Below are 18,510 nucleotides of genomic sequence, written 5' to 3' on the forward strand. Positions count from 1 at the left end.
CTCTCTTCTGCTGGGTTATTCCTGAGGTGCTGGAACTCACCATGAACACCTCCCTTGTTCTCTTATACCGTGGTACATCAGGTTACAAGCGCTTCAGGTTACATACGCTTCAGGTTACAGACTCCGCTAACCCAGAAATAAGCTCAGGATCCAACCTACCACGCTCTCTTCTGCCGCTAACCTCAGGATCCAATCTACCACCCTCTCTTCTGCCGCCTCCTGAAGGTGCTTAACCAGCACCACTTTTGAATGGGAGCCAAAAGTGCAATTAATAAAACAGTGAAACAAACAAATAAATTTGTAAAAATGCTATTCTGACTGTAAGGCAGAAGATAAAGGTACGTGAAGAAGTCCTTTATTTTATCTGTCTTGAGTCTTCCAACATTCAACTACATTGAAGGTCCAAGAGTTCTAATGTTATGGGAGAAAAGGAACCTTTTCTCTACCATTTCTATACTTCTATCCGGTGCTAAAAGGGATGCAGGTGGCGCTGTGGTCTAAACCACTGTGACTCTTGGGCTTGCCAATTGGAAGGTTGGCGGTTTGAATCCCCGTGATGGGGTGAGCTCCTGTTGCTCGGTCCAGCTCCTGCCAACCTAGCAGTTCGAAAGCATGCCAGTAGTAGATAAATAGGTACTGGTGCGGCGGGAAAGTAAACAGCGTTTCTATGCACTCTGGTTTCCGTCATGGTGTCCTGTTGTGCCAGACGTAGTTTAGTCATGCTGACCACATGACCTGGAAAGCTGTCTGTGGACAGATACCGGCTTCCTTGACCTGAAAGTGAGATCAGCGCCACAACCCCATAGTCACCTTTGACTAGACTTAATCATCCATGGGTTCTTTACCTTTTACCTTTTATCCAGTGCTATTTTTCTAGAAAAAGAGGTGCCGGAACTCACCATGAACACCTCCCTTGTTCTCTTATACAGTGGTACCTCAGGTTACATGCGCTTCAGGTTACATACACGTCAGGTTAAAGACTCTGCTAACCCAGAAATAGTGCTTCAGCTTAAGAACTTTGCTTCAGGATGAGAACAGAAATCGTGCTCCGGCGGTGCGGCAGCAGCAGGAGGCCTCATTAGCTAAAGTGGTGCTTCAGGTTAAGAACAGTTTCAGTTAAGTATGGACCTCCAGAACGAATTAAGTACTTAACCCGAGTTACCACTGTAATGGCAATGGCACCTGCCTGAGAGGTGCTGGAACCGAGTTCCTGTGAATTCTGATTGAAAAAAGCCCTGCTTCTGTCAAGCCACTTTTCTCTAAACTAAAATGTCCCAAACACTGCAACTTTTCCTGCTAGTGGGGAGCTGCTCCATCCCCTGGATTATATAGGTTGCCCTTTTCTGAAAGGTTTTCCAGCTCTACAATATACGTTTTGAGGCAAGGCCACCGGTGCTGACTCAGAGGCTAGGGGCATTTGGAGTTTATGATCACACGAGAAAATCCCTGCGCACAGATGTGGAAGTCAGAAATGTGGTGAAAAATCCTTTAAGCCAAGCTGCTGGCTCCCATATTGCTTGCAATGCAGTTGTCTATTGAAAACAAAAGGGAAGAAGGATGGTTTCAAGAGAGAGAGAGAGAGAGAGAGAGAAAGGCAGGTCAAATAAAGTTACTGCAACATAATCAAAAATGCCGTTTGCCCCACTCAACTCTTCCCACAGCACCTGGGAATATGCTGAGACTGTGTTTATGTGAAGTCATGGTTTCTGCACCACCAGTAGGTCAACAGATTCCTCAAACAAAGACTTCTTGGGAGGGAGGTGGTGGTGGTGGTGGTGGAGGAGGAGGAGGAGGAGGAGGAGAGCAGGGAAAGAGTCTTGCAAGCATGTTTATTTTACAGTCACTCGGAAGTTGTAACCTGTCCCTGAGAGATAATGAATCATCAGTGCAGCTCTATAAAAGCCAAAGCACGTTATAAGCTGAACTATCAGAGCTCCAAAACCTTGGCATTCATCATGAAGCATCCAAGCGCTGCAGCGGCCTTCTTTCTCTTGCTGGGCATATCATGGTGTTTGGCCCTGCCGATATCCATATCAGACGAAGACGACAGCGATGAATTCACAAGGGAGAAATTCGAGTTAGCAGAGGTATGGTGTAGGACCTAGAATAGGCTCTGTTCTCTCTGTTGTCTTCTCTTCTATTAAAACTGAGATTCTGAGCTCTTCAGAGCAGAGGCTTGTCCTTTTTCCTTATGTGAGTCTGTAAAATTAATAAATACCAGTGAATTAGAAGTCTAATCGGTTCTCTCTCCCCCTCTTTCTTCCCAGCGCTATCTAAAGAGGCATTACAACCTCCAGTCCAACCCGGCTGGGATACAGAGGAAGGCAGGTGATACAGTCACATCCAAACTTCGAGAAATGCAGGCGTTTTTTGGACTGGAAGTAACGGGCAAGCTCAACGAAGAGACGTACGAACTAATGCAACAGCCACGGTGCGGCGTTCCTGATATTGGGGAATACAACTTCTTCCCTCGAAAGCTGAAGTGGTCTCACACTAATATAACATACAGGTAATGACCCTGGCTCTGGGTCCAGATCCATTTGCGCTGATGCTTGACAGTATCTTCATGTGGCACAAGTGGTTAAGAGCGATAGACTCGTAATCTGGGGAACCGGGTTCGCTTCTCCGCTCCTCCACATGCAGCTGCTGGGTGACCTTGGGCCAGTCACACTTCTCTGAAGTCTCTCAGCCCCACTCACCTCACAGAGTGTTTGTTGTGAGGGAGGAAGGGAAAGGAGAATGTTAGCTGCTTTGAGACTCCTTCAGGTAGTGATAAAGTGGGATATCAAATCCAAACTCCAAACCTCTGCCATGGTATTTTTTAGAGACTTTGGTTTGGCGCACTCGTCACTGAGTGCTCTGCAGGATCTCGGGGGGGGGGGTTTGCTAATTCTGATCTGATATGGGAGACTTATAGCAGGAATGGGGAACCTGTGACCTTCAAGGTGCCGGTAAACTCTGGCTCCCATCAGCCCCTGCCAGCCTGGCCCATAGTCAGGGATGATGGGAATTGTAGTCCAACGCTACCTGCAGAGCCTCAGGTTTCCTATCCTGGATTTTAGCCTACCATGGGGCTACAGCTAATCTCCTAAACAGGATATAAACTAATGTGGAAGTAAGGCCCATTGAAATCAGCTGAGTCAGTACGTAAAGGGTTTATTTTTGTAATATGTTTAATAGCATGACACTTTGCAACATGGAATCACAGAAACATAGAGGGTTGTCTGTTCTACCCCCTGCAGTCTGGGAATCCTGCCCACAGCCAACCCTGCGTGGACTTGAACCACCAACCTTCTGGTTATAGCCAGATGCACTACATTTATTTATTTTTTTACAGCAGGGTTAGGCATTTAGCATGTATTTTGTGACATGAAGTCAACCAGGTGTGCTGTTTTTGCAGACTAACAAGATGTGAAAGAAGGTTATGTGCAATGTTTGGAAACCTCATGTCATGTTTTACCGTCTCTAGATCATCAAAGCCTATAAGCTTTGAGTTCATTTAATTTGCCCCACACAATTTCCTTTTCCAAACAGCGGGTGAGGAATCAGATAAGAGAAGCACAGTACCTTTTGTGAATGAGGTGCTCAGATGTATTTAATAAAAGCAGGAATGGAAGTAAAGTTTTAAATATCTAGCTGAATCAGCAATATGTCTGGCCTTATTTTTATTTTTTAATACCCTACCTTCTTAACATAGAATGAAAGTTACACATCTAAATGCTTGCGTTCTAAAACAAGTCGAAATAAACCTATTTTGAATTGGGCCCCTGTTTAAGTGGAATCAAAAGGCTTGAGACACTATCGTTGTGTCACGGTCATTGTCCTTTATCAGTACTTCCAAAACAGAAGGTGAATTTATTATAACTCAGCAATAAAAACCACACATTCTCTAACAGGAAAGGGGCATATATCTGTATGCTTGCTATATTTGCTAATTTGGCAGTGGAGAGAGATGTGTAACATTTGAAATATTGTGATAGGGGATGTTTTTCAATATGTTTTGAGTTTGCAGAGAACCATCTGAAGGTCTTTGGATTTTTTGTTGTTGTGTTCCTCCTAGGATTCTAAATTACACCCCTGATCTGAAAAAGTCTGAAGTCGACAGAGCATTCAGGAAAGCGTTCAAGGTCTGGTCTGATGTGACGCCACTCAACTTTACTAGAATTCGCAATGGTACTGCTGATATCATGATTTCTTTTGGAAGGAAAGGTGACTAGAGTGAAATTGCTGTCTTAATGGCTGTGTTACTTGTTTGCTTGATTGGCAATTAAGCATGCTGATAATGTTCATTTCTGTTTCAAATATTTACAGAGCATGGTGATTTCTATCCCTTTGATGGACCTTCTGGGTTATTAGCTCATGCTTTCCCTCCTGGGCCAAATTTTGGAGGAGATGCTCATTTTGATGAAGACGAGCTGTGGTCAACAGATTCTAAAGGTAACGTATGCTTTGAAGATAATTTTTATTACCACTGTGTGGGTTGTTGGCTCTAAATAGCATCCACTGTGAAGCCAGGAAATGTTTGACCAGTGAATTACTTAGCAAGCAGATTCTCCTGCCTTATTTTGCTGCGTGATTTATAATTATTCAAATTAACAATTTCACAAATAGCAAATAATGACTGAACAGGTTGTTTTGAATATTGCTTCTTTTGCCATTCCTTACCCATATTGCCTGTGCCATACCTTCTTAAGCAACACAGGCACTCCGAGGCTTCCATATTAACTTGGAAGTGTGCTTCACTGAATTCAGTGGAACTTACTCCCAAGCAAAGATACATAGGATTGCAACCCAAGGCTAAAGGGGGGGGGGAGGCAAATCAGAGCTGGGAAACTTGAGACTCTCCAAATGTTGCAGTTGAACTACAGCTCGCATCAGCCTCAGCCACTTTTGCCAATGCCCATGATTCTGGGAGTTGTAGTCCTATAACATCTGAAGGGATGCAGATTCCACAACCCTGGACTAAACCAGGGATCTGCTACCTTACTGGTCGTTTAATTAACAGATGACAGATACTATTTCTGTTCTCTCTGTAATGCAAAGAAAAGAGTAGTGAATGATATCAGGTGTAATATTTTAATACGTTGCAAAAGGAGGTATTAAACAAAAGAATCAGGCTACAGCAGCCTAGTGATATAAGCTTTGTACCTTTCATAACAAGATGCACATGCTGTTTTCTAGGATATAATTTGTTTCTTGTGGCTGCCCACGAGTTTGGTCATTCGCTGGGACTTGAGCATTCCAGAGACCCAGGAGCTTTGATGTTTCCAATTTACACATACACGGGAAATAAAGGCTTATTGCTTCCAGATGATGACGTACAAGGGATCCAGATTCTATATGGTATGCCTGCATCCCCCCCTCCGTTTTCTCCTTATGTGTACATATAATTCTGCAATGGAAGTTATGAGTAATAAATTTCCCTGTTGTTTCTGTTCGCCAGCCTGATGCGGCGAGATCTGTCACTGTATGACTTTACATTGCACATATAAAACCACAATTTTCTACAAGCATTCCATATATTAGTAAAGGTAAAGGGACCCCTGACCATTAGGTCCAGTCGTGGCTGACTCTGGGGTTGCGGCGCTCATCTTGCTTTACTGGCCGAGGGTGCCGGGTCATGTGGCCAGCATGACTAAGCCACTTCTGGCAAACCAGAGCAGTGCATGGAAACGCCGTTTACCTTCCCACCAGAGCGGTACCTATTTATCTACTTGCACTTTGACGTGCTTTTGAACTGCTAGGTTGGCAGGTGCTGGGACTGAGCAACGGGAGCTCATCCCGTTGCGGAGATTTGAGCCACCGACCTTCTGATTGGCAAGTCCTAGGCTCTGTGGTTTAACCCACAGCGCCACCCGCGTCCCATGCTGCGCACAAGTTCAGATGTTAAAATAAAGGAAGGACCATTGCTCAATGATAGAGCTTCTGCAGAAAGCCTCAGGTTCAATCCTCATTTCATTCAGGTAGAGCTGGGAGAGACTGAAATCCTGGGAAGCTGCTGCCAATCGGTGTGGAAAATGCTAAGCTATATGAACCAATGATCAGCTCTATGTTACTAAATACAGTCAACAGGCTTATAGTTTCCTGCATAACACATGTACTTTACTGGACAGGTGCAGGAGACCACGACCCCCATCCCGATCACCCCAAAACACCTGAGAAATGTGATGCAAACTTGACACTAGATGCTATCACGGAGCTTCGAGGAGAAATGGTGATCTTCAAGGACAGGTGCGGCCCAACCAAAATATGTGCATCCATAAACTTTTTTGTCTAGGGACAGAGCAGGCCTGTGCAACTTGAAGTACACCCAGTCAGATGCACTCTGCCAGCCACACACATCCTCCAATATTGCAAACGTTGATTAGGGCCACCTTTGTATAAACAACAAAAACAACCCAATTCTCATCTTAAGGGTCATTTATTCATTCTATTATATCCATGACTGCAGACAGTTCTGTAGGCATTGTACAAATAAAAAGAGAATAACAGCACTGCAAGGCAACCACAGTGAGGTTAAGAGACAACATACAAGCACTATTTTATTTTATTTTTGGTTTGGATTTTGTTTTGTTTTCTGTTGTTTTGATTTCTCTTCACTTTAATCCCTACTGAAAATTTTCAATAATATATATATATATATAGAGAGAGAGAGAGAGAACATACAAAGCCACATTAGAAAACCAGTATAATATGTTGCAGTGAATAGCTTACGACTGAATAGCCAAGCACCAACATAAGTGCTGGGAAAAGAGGAAAGTCTGGTGGTGTTGGTGCAAGGCTAGGGAGAGCATTAATATCCAAGTACTCCCATTACCCAGTGCTGATGCCATGATGGCTGTGCTCTACCTCCACTGCCAGAGAGTGTATGCCAGTTGCTGGGGAAAACAAGTGAGGAGAGCACTGTTGCACTTAAGTCCTACTTGGAGGCATCTCAGAGACATCTGTGGTTGACCACTGTGAGAGCAAAATGCTGAACTAGATGGGTCATTGGCCTGTTCCAGCAGGCTCTTCTTATAGGATGAATCTGGTTCTCCTGTGGTACTGAGATTTATTAGGAGGCCCTATTCCCCTGACAGAGCTACAGTTTCCAGAATGGTTTAACAAACAATTCCTCTTCACAGGGAACAGTAGCTCCATGAGATGAGTAGGGTCTCCTAACAACCGCCCTTAACAGTGCCCATGATTTTTTTTGGGTAGCCACGACTGCTTAACGTTTTATGATACTACTTTAAGTGTATAGTGCAGAGGGAGCCCTTATTAGTGGGCTGCATTTGGCTTGGTGCCTCACAAATGACTTTGCAACAAGGAATGTTGTGAAGACCTGCTCCAAAACACTGAAGATGAGCTTGATGAGTGAATCTGTTGACACAAGCTCTTGGGAATAGCTTCCGGGCAAGAAACATGCTTTGTACCTTGAATGACTGACTTTAGAATTATTTGTCAACTATTCTATTTGTATATTATTTGTGTTGTCTGAGAAATGGCTCCAGCAAATTAATCTCTGGAGCACTTTAAGGACTATTCAATATCTTTCACTTCAGTAAAAATGCTAGCCTACCATGTTAGAACTTCCCTCTTCCTATCATAGGTTCTTCTGGCGCCTACATCCTCAGATGGTTGAGGCAGATTTGGTACAAATTAAGTCGTTTTGGCCAGAAATCCCAAGCAAGATTGACGCGGCTTATGAGCATCCTACCAACGACCATGTGCTTCTTTTCAGGGGTAGGTCTTCTGCAGAAATCTCTCTGCCTGATCCTCAAGACTCTTCTCACACCACACACCCTCTCCAACCACACCCTCTCCCCCCCCCCACACCGGCCATGCCCCTTACTGCCCCTGCTTTGCAGCCTCAGTGAGAGGGGCATGGGAGTCTGTGCAGAAACAAGCCTATTTGTTGTTTTTTCCTCCTCTGACTTGGGCCCCCAGAAGTTTTCTCGGAAAGGAATGCCACCGACAAGGCTGTATAATTGTGTGAGTGTACCAATCCCACCCATCCTAACTTCATTCCAGTGAATTAAATCCTCCTCAGTCTAATTTTTACAGAAGGGGAACAGACGGTGAGGCATTAACATGCCTAAGGCTATATGACAACCACATGGTTGAATCTTAATACACCAATTCATATTTATTCACAGGGAAGAAAGTTTGGGCTTTGAATGCCTACGACATAGTAGAGGGCTACCCTAAAAAGATTTATGAATTGGGCTTTCCAAGATCTGTGAAGGGAGTCGATGCTGCTGTCCACATCAAAGACACTGGCAAGACTCTCTTTTTCGCTGGAGAAAAATACTGGAGGTATGTTGAAAATTCTTTTCTTCCCCATAGTAGTTTCACCAGTTTCTCTCTCATTCTTTCCCACTGTTCCAATGATGTAAGAACCATGTTTTGCATATAGTACCAAACAACTTTTTGTCATTGGTTTGGCTCCTCCAAATTTAGAAATATGGAGGCAGGGGCCATGGTATTAACTCAACAACATTTTCTGCATTCTGTCACTCTTAAAGCCCACAACAATGATAAGCTGATGAGGCCTATTCCATAGACTTACATTTCAATGTACTCATGTGTTTGACCATGTGCCCTCCATATGTTGCTGGACTCCAGCTCCCATGAGCCCAAGCCAGCATGGTTCGTGGTAAGGGATGATGGGAGTTGAAGTCCAGCAGTAATTGGAGGCATCACATTGTCTGGCGCTGTGGTAGACCAATGGGCGAACAAGGGAGGACCCACACTGAGGGAACACTTTTTCCACTTCCACAGCATTTCCTTACCCAATGTTTCCAAATTTTATGTGATTTTTCACATTAGGTAAAAGCCACTTCTGAAAAACTAGCAGAGCCTAGTGGACATTTAGCACTCATTTCCAGGATATTTGCTTCTAGGGGGAAATCCGTTTGTATCCCCATTAACCCAGAAAACGGTAGTTTTTCATTTTAATTTCACATGACAAAATTGGGGGCAGTATTCTGGCATATGGTCCTTTCCCAGCATTTAAAATTTAGCACGACGTGGAGGTATATTGATCGCGATCCGTAACGCAGCAAGTAGTGCCGTGTAAAAGCAACGTCAGAACCCAGAATTGAAGCCCTAGCATTATGGTCAGGAAAACTAACACAATTATCCCCACGTAGGAATGTGCCATTAGTAGTCGCATCCTTGATATTGCACATGCTAGCTAGCTTGAGCTTCTGGCATCCGCACTACGTAACATTTCTGAATAGGGCAGAACAATGTCCTTCAACCTTGGGTCCCCAGATGTTGTTTGACCACAACTCCTATCATCTCCAGCCAACTTAGTCACAGGTCATGGATGATGGGAGTTGGTCCAGCAACACCTGGGAACCCAAGGATGAAGACCCCTGGGGTTGGCCATGTGTCTCCTACCTGTTCTGGAGTGTGAGGTGTTGTGGGGAAGAATTCTCTCGCAAAGCAGCACCTGCTTCAAGGAACTTCCCTCCATTTAATGTTCAATATTGTATAGAGATAGATGATGTGCCCTCAGCCATTTTAAGTATATGCTTCTGTTCTAGCAAGAATTTACAGGTTGCTGCTAGAAATGCTGACCCTTTTTGTATCCTGTCTTTTTAGTTTTATGGTATCATTTATTGGTCTAGATTTTAGACTTGTTACGTTTGTGTTTTGTCGTCAGCTGCATTGAATTGGAACAGAATTGCAATGCATAATGCTATACATAAATAAAACACTTGCTTATTTACTTTATTTCCCCCTCAAATGAAGTTATGATGAACAGAACCAAGTTATGGAGAAAGGCTACCCTAGATATATTGAGGAGGATTTCCCTGGGATCGGTCACCGAGTGGATGCAGCTTATGAGAAGAATGGTATGCATTTTATTTGTGTTGACACCTGCCATTTTGGGGTGAAAAACCAGGGTCCCAGATTGGCCTGTTCCAGATGCCTGCTTCAGGGGTTTTTCTGGCCCAGTGCTCCAAACCGTGCCAGACAGCTTTGTCTAGCCACCATTTTAATTCCTCTCATTATAGTGGTACCTTGGAAGTTGAATGGAATCCATTCCAGAAGTCCATTCAACTTCCAAAACATTTGAAAACCAAAGCACGGCTTCTGATTGGCTGCACGAAGCTCCCGCAGCCAATCAGAAGCCGCGGAAGCCCCGTCGGATATTCGGCTTCCAAAAATAGTTTGCAAATTGGAACAGTCACTTCTGGGTTTGCGATGTTCGGGAGCCAAAATGTTCGAGAACTAAGCTGTTCGAAAACCAAGGTACGACTGTACTGACGTAGGGTCAGTGGCGTAGCGTGGGTTGTCAGCACCCGGGGCAAGGCAAGCAATTTGCGCCCCCTAACCCGTGGATTTGCGCCTCCTAACCCTAACCCCCAGATGTTGCGCCTGGTGCGGCCGGCCCCCCCTGCACCCCCCACGCTACGCCACTGCGTAGGGTTGCTCTGGGCGGTTGTGGAAATTAAAGTGATAGCTAGTTAAAGAATCACAGGAAGCTGCTTCATGCAGATTCAGGCCATCGGTCTATCCAGCTCAGTATTGGTGAAGTTCAGACCGTATACCCAGGGCCGGATTTAGGTTTGAGGAGGCCCTAAGCTACTGAAGGTAATGGGGCCCTTTATATGTCCAGCTGTCCTTTGTCAACAACCAATTGTCACTGTTTTTGGTGTTGAATATATGCTATATGGTAATTTATGGACCTAATAGGCACCCTATATATAGAAATGAGCAAACCAGTGATATTTTAGGGAGCAGGCTAGCAGGAGGGGCCCATTACTTACATCATAGGAGCCTATAAAGCACAAAACACTGTTGCTGTATGTAGGTTTTATTTTATTTGTTTTTTATCTTATATTTTGGAAATGTACATCCAGGTGTTTTTTCCTTAATTTTTTTGGGGGGGCCCCAAGAGAGTAGGGCCCTAAGCTATAGCTTGTTTAACTTACACGTAAATCCAATATTCCATATACCTCTAAAGTACTACAATACCACTTTAAGGACAAATGCTTTCCCCAAAATTATTCCAGGAGCTGAACTTTGTTAAAGGTGCTGAGAGTTGTGAGCAGACCCCTATTTCCCCTCACAGAGCTACAATTCTCAGAGTTCCCAGTGAAGAGAGATTTATTTATTTTTTAATCAATATTTTATTAAGTTTTAACAATAAAAAAGTTCAGAAAAATACAAAGACAGAGAAAATACAAAGTTACAAAATACAAAAATACACACTTTAAACACGAAAAAAGAAAAAAAGAGAAAAACACATATAGAAAAAGAAAAAAAAACCAAAAATTCCCTCTTTCTTAATTTCATCTTTAGTTAACTTATTTTCCTGACTTCCTCACGTCTCCCATTCTTGTATCCCTTTTAATAATTAATTCAGCAAATTCGTGTCCTATTAGTTTATCTATTGTTAATCCAATCTTACATTTTACCTTGTTGCTAGAGCCCCTGCAATTCATTTCAATGTCATCAGCATTCAAAAATTTTACAGTACTTCTGCAAATAAGTTTTAAATTTCCTCCAATCTTCTTCCACCAACTCTTCTCCCTGGTCTCGGATTCTGCCAGTCATTTCCGCCACCCAGTGAAGAGAGATTTAATGCTAAACCTCTCTCAGAACTGTAACTCTGTGAGGGGAACAGGGGTCTCCCAGCAACTCTCAGCGTCCTTAACAAACTACAGCTGCCAAAATCATTTGGGTGGCAGTGGCAGCGGGGGCGCCATTACACTTGGCACCCAGTTTGGGGTCTCCGAAGTTTCATCACAAAGTGTTATTGCGGACACTTAGATTGCAAAAAGGCAAGAGTGGGCATAGAGCTGAATAAAACATACATATGTTAATGCATATGTATATATTAAAATTTGGAAATAGTTATGACGACGACATCTTGCTGTCAGCAGGTGCCTTGTGAGCCTGCTCAGTCTGCAAGCCAGGTGTGCCCAGGTCTCCCTCTCCTCACCCCCCACCCCCATTTTACTGCCTAGTGCATCTATTTGTGAGGCATGCATTGTACTCATTGGAGTTGAGCGATTTAATCTTGGACATAACAGTGGGTCTTCATTTGTGGCTCCTGGAGTGCAGGGGAGCATTAAATAAACTTCCTATAGATGGTTGATAGTAAAAGGAAACCCTCCAAGCCCTTCCTTTCCAATGTGGGGAACACGCCCCACAGGGGGGCAATTTGATTTGGGGGTGGGATTCAATAATGAGTTATTAACAGTGAATGGCCATTTAGGCTTCACTTTCTGAATCATAAGAATTATATATCGCTGGGGGCGGGCATCAGGATTTTAGAGATGCTTAGGTGGGGCATGGCCAAAAAAAGTGTTGATGGGCAACATCAAGGTACCAGCCGTTCTCTCTCCTAAGGGTTCCTTGTCATTAAAACCAACTTGAACACAACAGCCCTTCAAACAGAGGATATCTTCAAATAAAATATTGTATTCCAAACAGGACTGCTCCCTGTAAAGTGAGACAGTTGTACATGCCTGCCTCACAATGTAATCCTCAACTTGTCTGCTCATAAGTAAATCATATTCGATTCAGTGGGGTTTGTTGGCATCCATCTAGAGAGACGATGGAGTTTGCCTCTCAGGGTGAATTCAATCCGAGACTCGGAGTGCAGCCTTAATCAACAAATTGCTTTGTGAGCGGGGGCTGGGGGGGGCGGGGAATGCTTTTTTATTTACTGTTTTTAAAAAGAAGTAACATAAACCAAAAGAAATAGCAGCAACATGAAGCAGGAATCTTATCTGAATGGTTTCCTTCCTCTGCAGGTTACATATATTTTTTCAATGGACCGCTGCAGTTCGAATTCAACATCTGGAGTGAAAGAATTATGCGGGTCTTGACCACCACCTCCATTTTCTGGTGCTGATTGCTCTGGGTCAGGTTCTGAACTGTGGGGAAAATGCATTCCATGAAAAATTATACTGCAGATGTTTGGTTTTATATGTGTGTGTGTGAGAGAGTGAGTACGGTAAGGTAAAGGTAAAGGACCCCTGGACTGTTAAGTCCAGTCAAAGGAGACTATGGGGTGTGGCACTCATATTGCTTTTCAGGCCAAGGTGAGTGGGCTCAGCTACATTAGTCAAAAAACAATGATTTGAATGCATTATAAACATGCAACACCAGATGGCGCCAGAGAGCAGAAATTTTTTTCTACGCAATTTTCCATAGGTTTTTTCCCCCTTTTGTTATAACAATCTAATTTCTGACTTATTTATAGTAGGTTTTTCCCCTGTGTGTAGATCCACCTAGTGAGTGTGAGAGTCTTTGAGTGTGTGTGTTTTAACCAGTCAGCTTGATTCTGTGAACAAGCTCTTTGCCATTCTTCCTTTGACTTTGTTTTGTGTATATGAGGCTGTATAGCACTGCGTCCATCAGTCTGGAACTGAAATAAAAAATGTTTTTCAACGATAGCATTCATCTCTTGTGGGACATTACAGTTCATAAAAGATGACAGAAGAAGCAGGCAACATTCCAGTTATGTACTGATCGAAAAACTGGCCCTGTAGAATTATACTACTCGAGAGCTCAAAGTGAACAAGCAACTTGCTGTTTGTTTATTTATTTGTGGCATTTGCATCCTGCCCTTAAGTCAAACAGGCTCTCAAAGCGGCTTGCCAAAAATCAGTATTTAGATGGTCCCTGGACTCAAGCTTACGAAATATAAAAAGACACAGCACACAAGGAAAAGGGAATGGGCGGGAGGAGGGAAGAGCAAGCTCAGGTACACATTACAGTTCTTACAGTGCAGCTGAGGGCATCAACACTTGACTGATGATGGTGGTGGTTCTGGGTGTCTTGCCCTGATAAAGAGTGGATCTCCACAGAAGCACCATTTCCTCCCAGTACAGATCTTGAAGCAGGCCAGGCTCCTGTCATGTTGCTATTCTTTCAGGCAGCTTGTGAAAGAGACTTGGCAGCTTTCAGGATGAAGTCCTGAAATGCTACAGACGAAGGCAGAGCTTCCATCTCCAGGATGGTTTTAACCCATGGTTTTAAAGATGCAGCGCACAGGGATGTTACCCTGCGAAAGTGGTCCATTTCATTAGCCTCCTGTCCATTTGGGGAGATACCTTTCAGTCATGGCTTCCAGGACAGCATACAGATAAAACACTCACAATTCCCCTACAATTCTCAGAGTGGTTTAACAACCAATACCTCTTCAGAGGGAACTCTGGGAACTGTAACTATGTGAGAAGAACAGGAGGTCTCCTAGCAACTCTCAGCACCCTTAACAAACTACAACTCACAGTACTGTACATTTGTGGCAGTACATTTATTTTTGCCTTTAACCACGTGCTGTTCACGGTCAATTTCTCTTGCCCCATTCTCAGTTAGAATCTTAACCGCTGATGACATTTGTGAGGACAGTTGTGGTTTCAAAGGGATATTATTTTGCTAGGAGGTTTATTCCAAGGATGTGGTGTCAGAGTTTTGATGACAACATTATTTTCTCAGAGTTTAGAGAGAGACGGTTGTGTCATAACATTTCTCCCTCCCTCCTGCTGTCCCCATATGCTCTTGAAAGGAAGAGGAGATATGTGCTTTACAAATAAATTTGTTGGGGCAGACAATTTCACAATATAGCTTTTCATAAGCAAATCCCTTCTTTGGTGTCTCAGCAACTAATGATGCCCATTTCTCTGTTCCCATGCGCAGCCTTCATTTCTCCATTTTGTTTTTCTTTTCTTTTTTAAAAAATCAATTTTTATAAATCCATAACATCACAGCATCATACAATATACAATTCTAAGAAGAACTTTAGTCAAAATAAAAAAAAATCCTTCCAGTAGCACCTTAAAAATCAACTAAGTTAGTTCTTGGTATGAGCTTTCGTGTGCATGCACACTTCTTCAGATACACAGATGTGTATCTGAAGAAGTGTGCATGCACACGAAAGCTCATACCAAGAACTAACTTAGTTGGTCTTTAAGGTGCTACTGGAAGGATTTTTTTTTTATTTTGACTATGGCAGACCAACACGGCTACCTATCTGTAACAAGAACTTTAGTGTAAGGACAACAATAGCTCTACTGTGCATGTCAATTCATAACATGTTAAAAGAGAAAAGTCGCAAACACACAAAATCTATCCCCTTCGCGAGGACCATAAAGGGTTGTTTATCCAGGGAGGTGTCTCAGTAATAAATCTAATCCAAAAGATTTCTGGAGAAGTGGAGGTTGTATTGCACCTCTCAGACTGGCCACATAATACAAAAAGGGCCCCGCATTTCTGCAAACTTTTCTCAGTTTTGAGCTCCTGGTTTGAAGTACACTTGCAGACATTCCTTTCATGCCACCCAAAGGGCCTAGACTGTTTCGAAGGAGTCATGTTTTAATTCCATTCATTCATTTCTACATTTATATCCTACACGACCTCCAAGGAGCTCAAGAAGGTGTCCATGATTCTCCCCCTCCCTATTTTAGCCTCACAAAAACTCTATGAGGTAGGTTACTCTAAGACAGGCATGGCCAAACTTGTCCCTCCGGCTGTTTTGGGACTACAACTCCCATCCTCCCTAGCTAACAGGACCAATGGTCAGGGATGATGGGAACTGTAGTCCCAAAACAGCTGGAGGGCCAAGTTTGGCCATGCCTGCTCTAAGAGGATGTGTCTGGCCCAAGGTTACTCTGTGAGCTTTGTGGCTGAACCCTGGTCTCCCAGCTCATCGTCTGACACTTTAACCTCTATACCACACAGTTAGCACTCATGCCCTCCCCATAACCATGACTGTCCAGACCTTTTTGCTTGGGATGGGGGAGATACCAGAAAAGCAAGGGGCAAGGTTGGATCTCACCTCCCAGCTATTAATTTTGCACTGGGCTCCATCACACACACTCAAAATGTTTGGTTTTTCTTGTAGGCGCCCGAAAACAGGACCAAAAGCCTTTGCTTCTGGCTTGTTCTGGGCTCCACCCTCTGGTCTCCTTGCTCAATACAGTGGTGCCCCGCAAGACGAATGCCTCGCAAGACGGAAAACTCGCTAGACGAAAGGGTTTTCCGTTTTTTGAGCTGCTTCGCAAGACGAATTTCTCTATAGGCTTGCTTCGCAAGACAAAAAACAAAAACGTCTTGCAAGTTTGTTTCCTTTTTCTTAACACCGTTAATACAGTTGCGACTTGACTTCGAGGAGCAACTCATAGAACACAGTGTGGTAGCCTTTTTTGAGGTTTTTGAAGACTTTGGTGATTTTTGAAGCTTTTCCAAAACTTCTTTTAAACTTTTAAAACTTTTTTGGGGGGGTTTTGGATTTTGGGTTGGGGTGTTTGGAATTCAAGGACTTGGTATTGGGGAGGGATTTGCAAGAATCTGGAAGCTTGTGTGGTTTTTTTCTGCATTTTTATGATTTTCTGTGACCATTGGGCCACTCTGCTGTTTTTAAAAAATAATTTCTGGATTTGAATTTCTGTGTGGTGGGCGGCTGGGGGAACAGGTGAGGAGGGGCTTCTTCAGCAAGAAGCAAAGAGTGGAAGAGGAACCTTCTTCGAGTTGTCCCCCAGAGTCTTAGAAAATGTACTGTACACTTTGTTGATTTTTAAATGTTTTTCTGTCATGTTTAGAAACTTAATTTATTGTTCCTTCAATTTTTGAAATGCTCTTTACAGTATGTGTGACTTTAAAGACCACTTAATAAACTCTTGCTGTACCAAATTTGGCTTTGTTTGGACTTTTTTTGACCATAGGAACGCATTAATTGAATTTCAATGCATTCCTATGGGATTTCGTGCTTCACAAGACGAAAAATTCGCTAGACGAAAAAACTTGCGGAACGAATTAATTTCGTCTTGCAAGGCACCACTGTAGGTTCCCAGGCTGTAGGATTTCAAGAGCTGCCTGTTTTACTCCTAACACACAAGTACAGAAAGCTCAGTTACTCCTGCTTCCTTTGCACCTGACTAAACTACCAAAGCCACCGAGTCCGCCATTGCTCTCTGCACCTTAAGTTGTGTGTATGCTTTGGGTGGGTGGGGGAGGGAGCTTGCCAGACAATTCAGGGTGGGGTTGGCAAAAGTGTCAGAGGCTGGGTGACGGCTCCCCATCTCTGTGTCAGGAGCATAGAAAGCTGCCTCATACTCAGTCCATCCAGGTCAGTATTACCTAACCTGCCAGGGGCTCTCCAGGGTTCAGACAGAGCATGCCTAATCCTGTGTCGAGATTTGGGGTACTGAACCTGTGACCTTCTGCATGCAAAGCAGATGTTCTACCACTGAGCTAATGCCAGTACAGCGGTACCTCAGGTTAAGAACTTAATTCATTCCCGGAGGTCCGTTCTTAACCTGAAACTGTTCTTAACCTGAAGCACCGCTTTAGCTAATGGGGCCTCAATTTCTGTCCTCATCCTGAAGCAAATTCTTAACCTGAGATAATATTTCTGGGTTAGCGGAGTCTGTAACCTGAAGCGTCTGTAACCTGAAGCGCCTGTAACCTGAGGTACCACTGTATTCCCTCCTCTCACATTTACCAGCAATCTGAGGGCAGCACACATGCACACACACCCCACAATCCGACACCAAACATGTTTTGCAGGTATTGCAGGAGATGATGATTTTAAAAAGCAGGGTTTTCCTGCATATTTCAGTGCCTCCTCCCTTCCTTAGGGGTCCCCCCTTCCTCTCCTCCCCCCCCCATTTTACTACCTAGTGCATCTATTTGTGAGGCATGCCTTGTACTAATTGGGGTTGAGCGATTTAATCTTGGACATAGCAGTGGGTCTTCATTTGTGGCTCCTGGAGTGCAGGGGAGCATTAAATAAACTTCCTATAGATGGTTGATAGTAAAGGGAAACCCTCCAAGCCAACACTAGGTGTCACTTTCCACTTCTTATTTAACTTGCAACCGGAAGATGTGCTGTAACAACAGCCACACCATTAACAATCACAACAAGGGTAGGCAGGCATCTTCAGAAGGTCTCTCCAGACATACAATTTCTCCTTTACTGGCCTCCTTTGGTGCAGCACAGAATCCACAGCTCCACCTGCCAAACATGCAGGTCGATAGGATCCTCGTTAGTGGCAGCCCATGAAAAGTCCCCAAACCTGCCATCCCAGGACAGAGGAGGGGAATCAGCCAGCCCTAGGCAGGCACAACCATTTGCCAGCTCCTGCCTTCTGCCTCAGCCGGAATGAGCGGCAAGGCTGTGGATACAGTCATGGCTCGGTCACTTGGTTAAACTCCACCAGTCCATGGCTGGGGACTGGATTGCAGCCTTAGTCATGCATCCTGGTTTTCAAAGCCTGCTGGTTTTATCTGTATGCTATTAAAAATTACCTTATAGTTTTATGTACAGAGTTGGATTGTCTATGGGCAACATAATAGTTCAGGTTTGCACATTTGGAGTTAAGTCGCTGCAATCGCAGCAAGGCAGACTGAGCTTAATTCATCTGCATGGTAAACACTGGTTTGCCAAGTTTTAAAACTGAACATAAGAAGAGCCTGCTGGTTCCTGAAGAAACCAGAGTCCTTTCTTCTGGGCATGGTCAGCCAATTGGTGCCAAAGAAGGATAGAACTTTCTTTATGTA

The 18,510-nt window shown here is 43.8% G+C and overlaps 1 protein-coding gene across 1 annotated transcript; it reads left to right on the forward strand.

Moving 5' to 3' along the window:
* The first annotated feature begins 1,843 nt into the window (after window positions 1–1,843).
* LOC310705192 (collagenase 3-like) lies at window positions 1,844–13,398 on the forward strand. The gene is made up of 10 exons (XM_083499745.1): window positions 1,844–2,087; window positions 2,268–2,509; window positions 4,061–4,209; window positions 4,312–4,437; window positions 5,182–5,343; window positions 6,114–6,231; window positions 7,592–7,725; window positions 8,139–8,298; window positions 9,742–9,845; window positions 12,759–13,398. Exons 1-10 carry the CDS (start codon window positions 1,875–1,877, stop codon window positions 12,857–12,859), a joined length of 1,509 nt encoding a protein of 502 aa, XP_083355871.1. The 5' UTR covers window positions 1,844–1,874; the 3' UTR covers window positions 12,860–13,398.
* Window positions 13,399–18,510: the final 5,112 nt, after the last annotated feature.

Source organism: Podarcis liolepis (genome assembly GCF_965112155.1).
Source record: "Podarcis liolepis genome assembly, chromosome: 4".
Lineage (NCBI taxonomy): Eukaryota > Metazoa > Chordata > Lepidosauria > Squamata > Lacertidae > Podarcis > Podarcis liolepis.

Bases quoted from the DNA above. Each gene is read 5' to 3' on its own strand.
- LOC310705192 (XM_083499745.1), top strand. From the start codon at position 1,875: ATGAATCATCAGTGCAGCTCTATAAAAGCCAAAGCACGTTATAAGCTG. The intron at 2,088-2,267 runs GTATGGTGTAGG...CTTTCTTCCCAG, and splicing joins AGAAATTCGAGTTAGCAGAG to CGCTATCTAAAGAGGCATTA. The intron at 2,510-4,060 runs GTAATGACCCTG...TGTTCCTCCTAG, and splicing joins CACACTAATATAACATACAG to GATTCTAAATTACACCCCTG.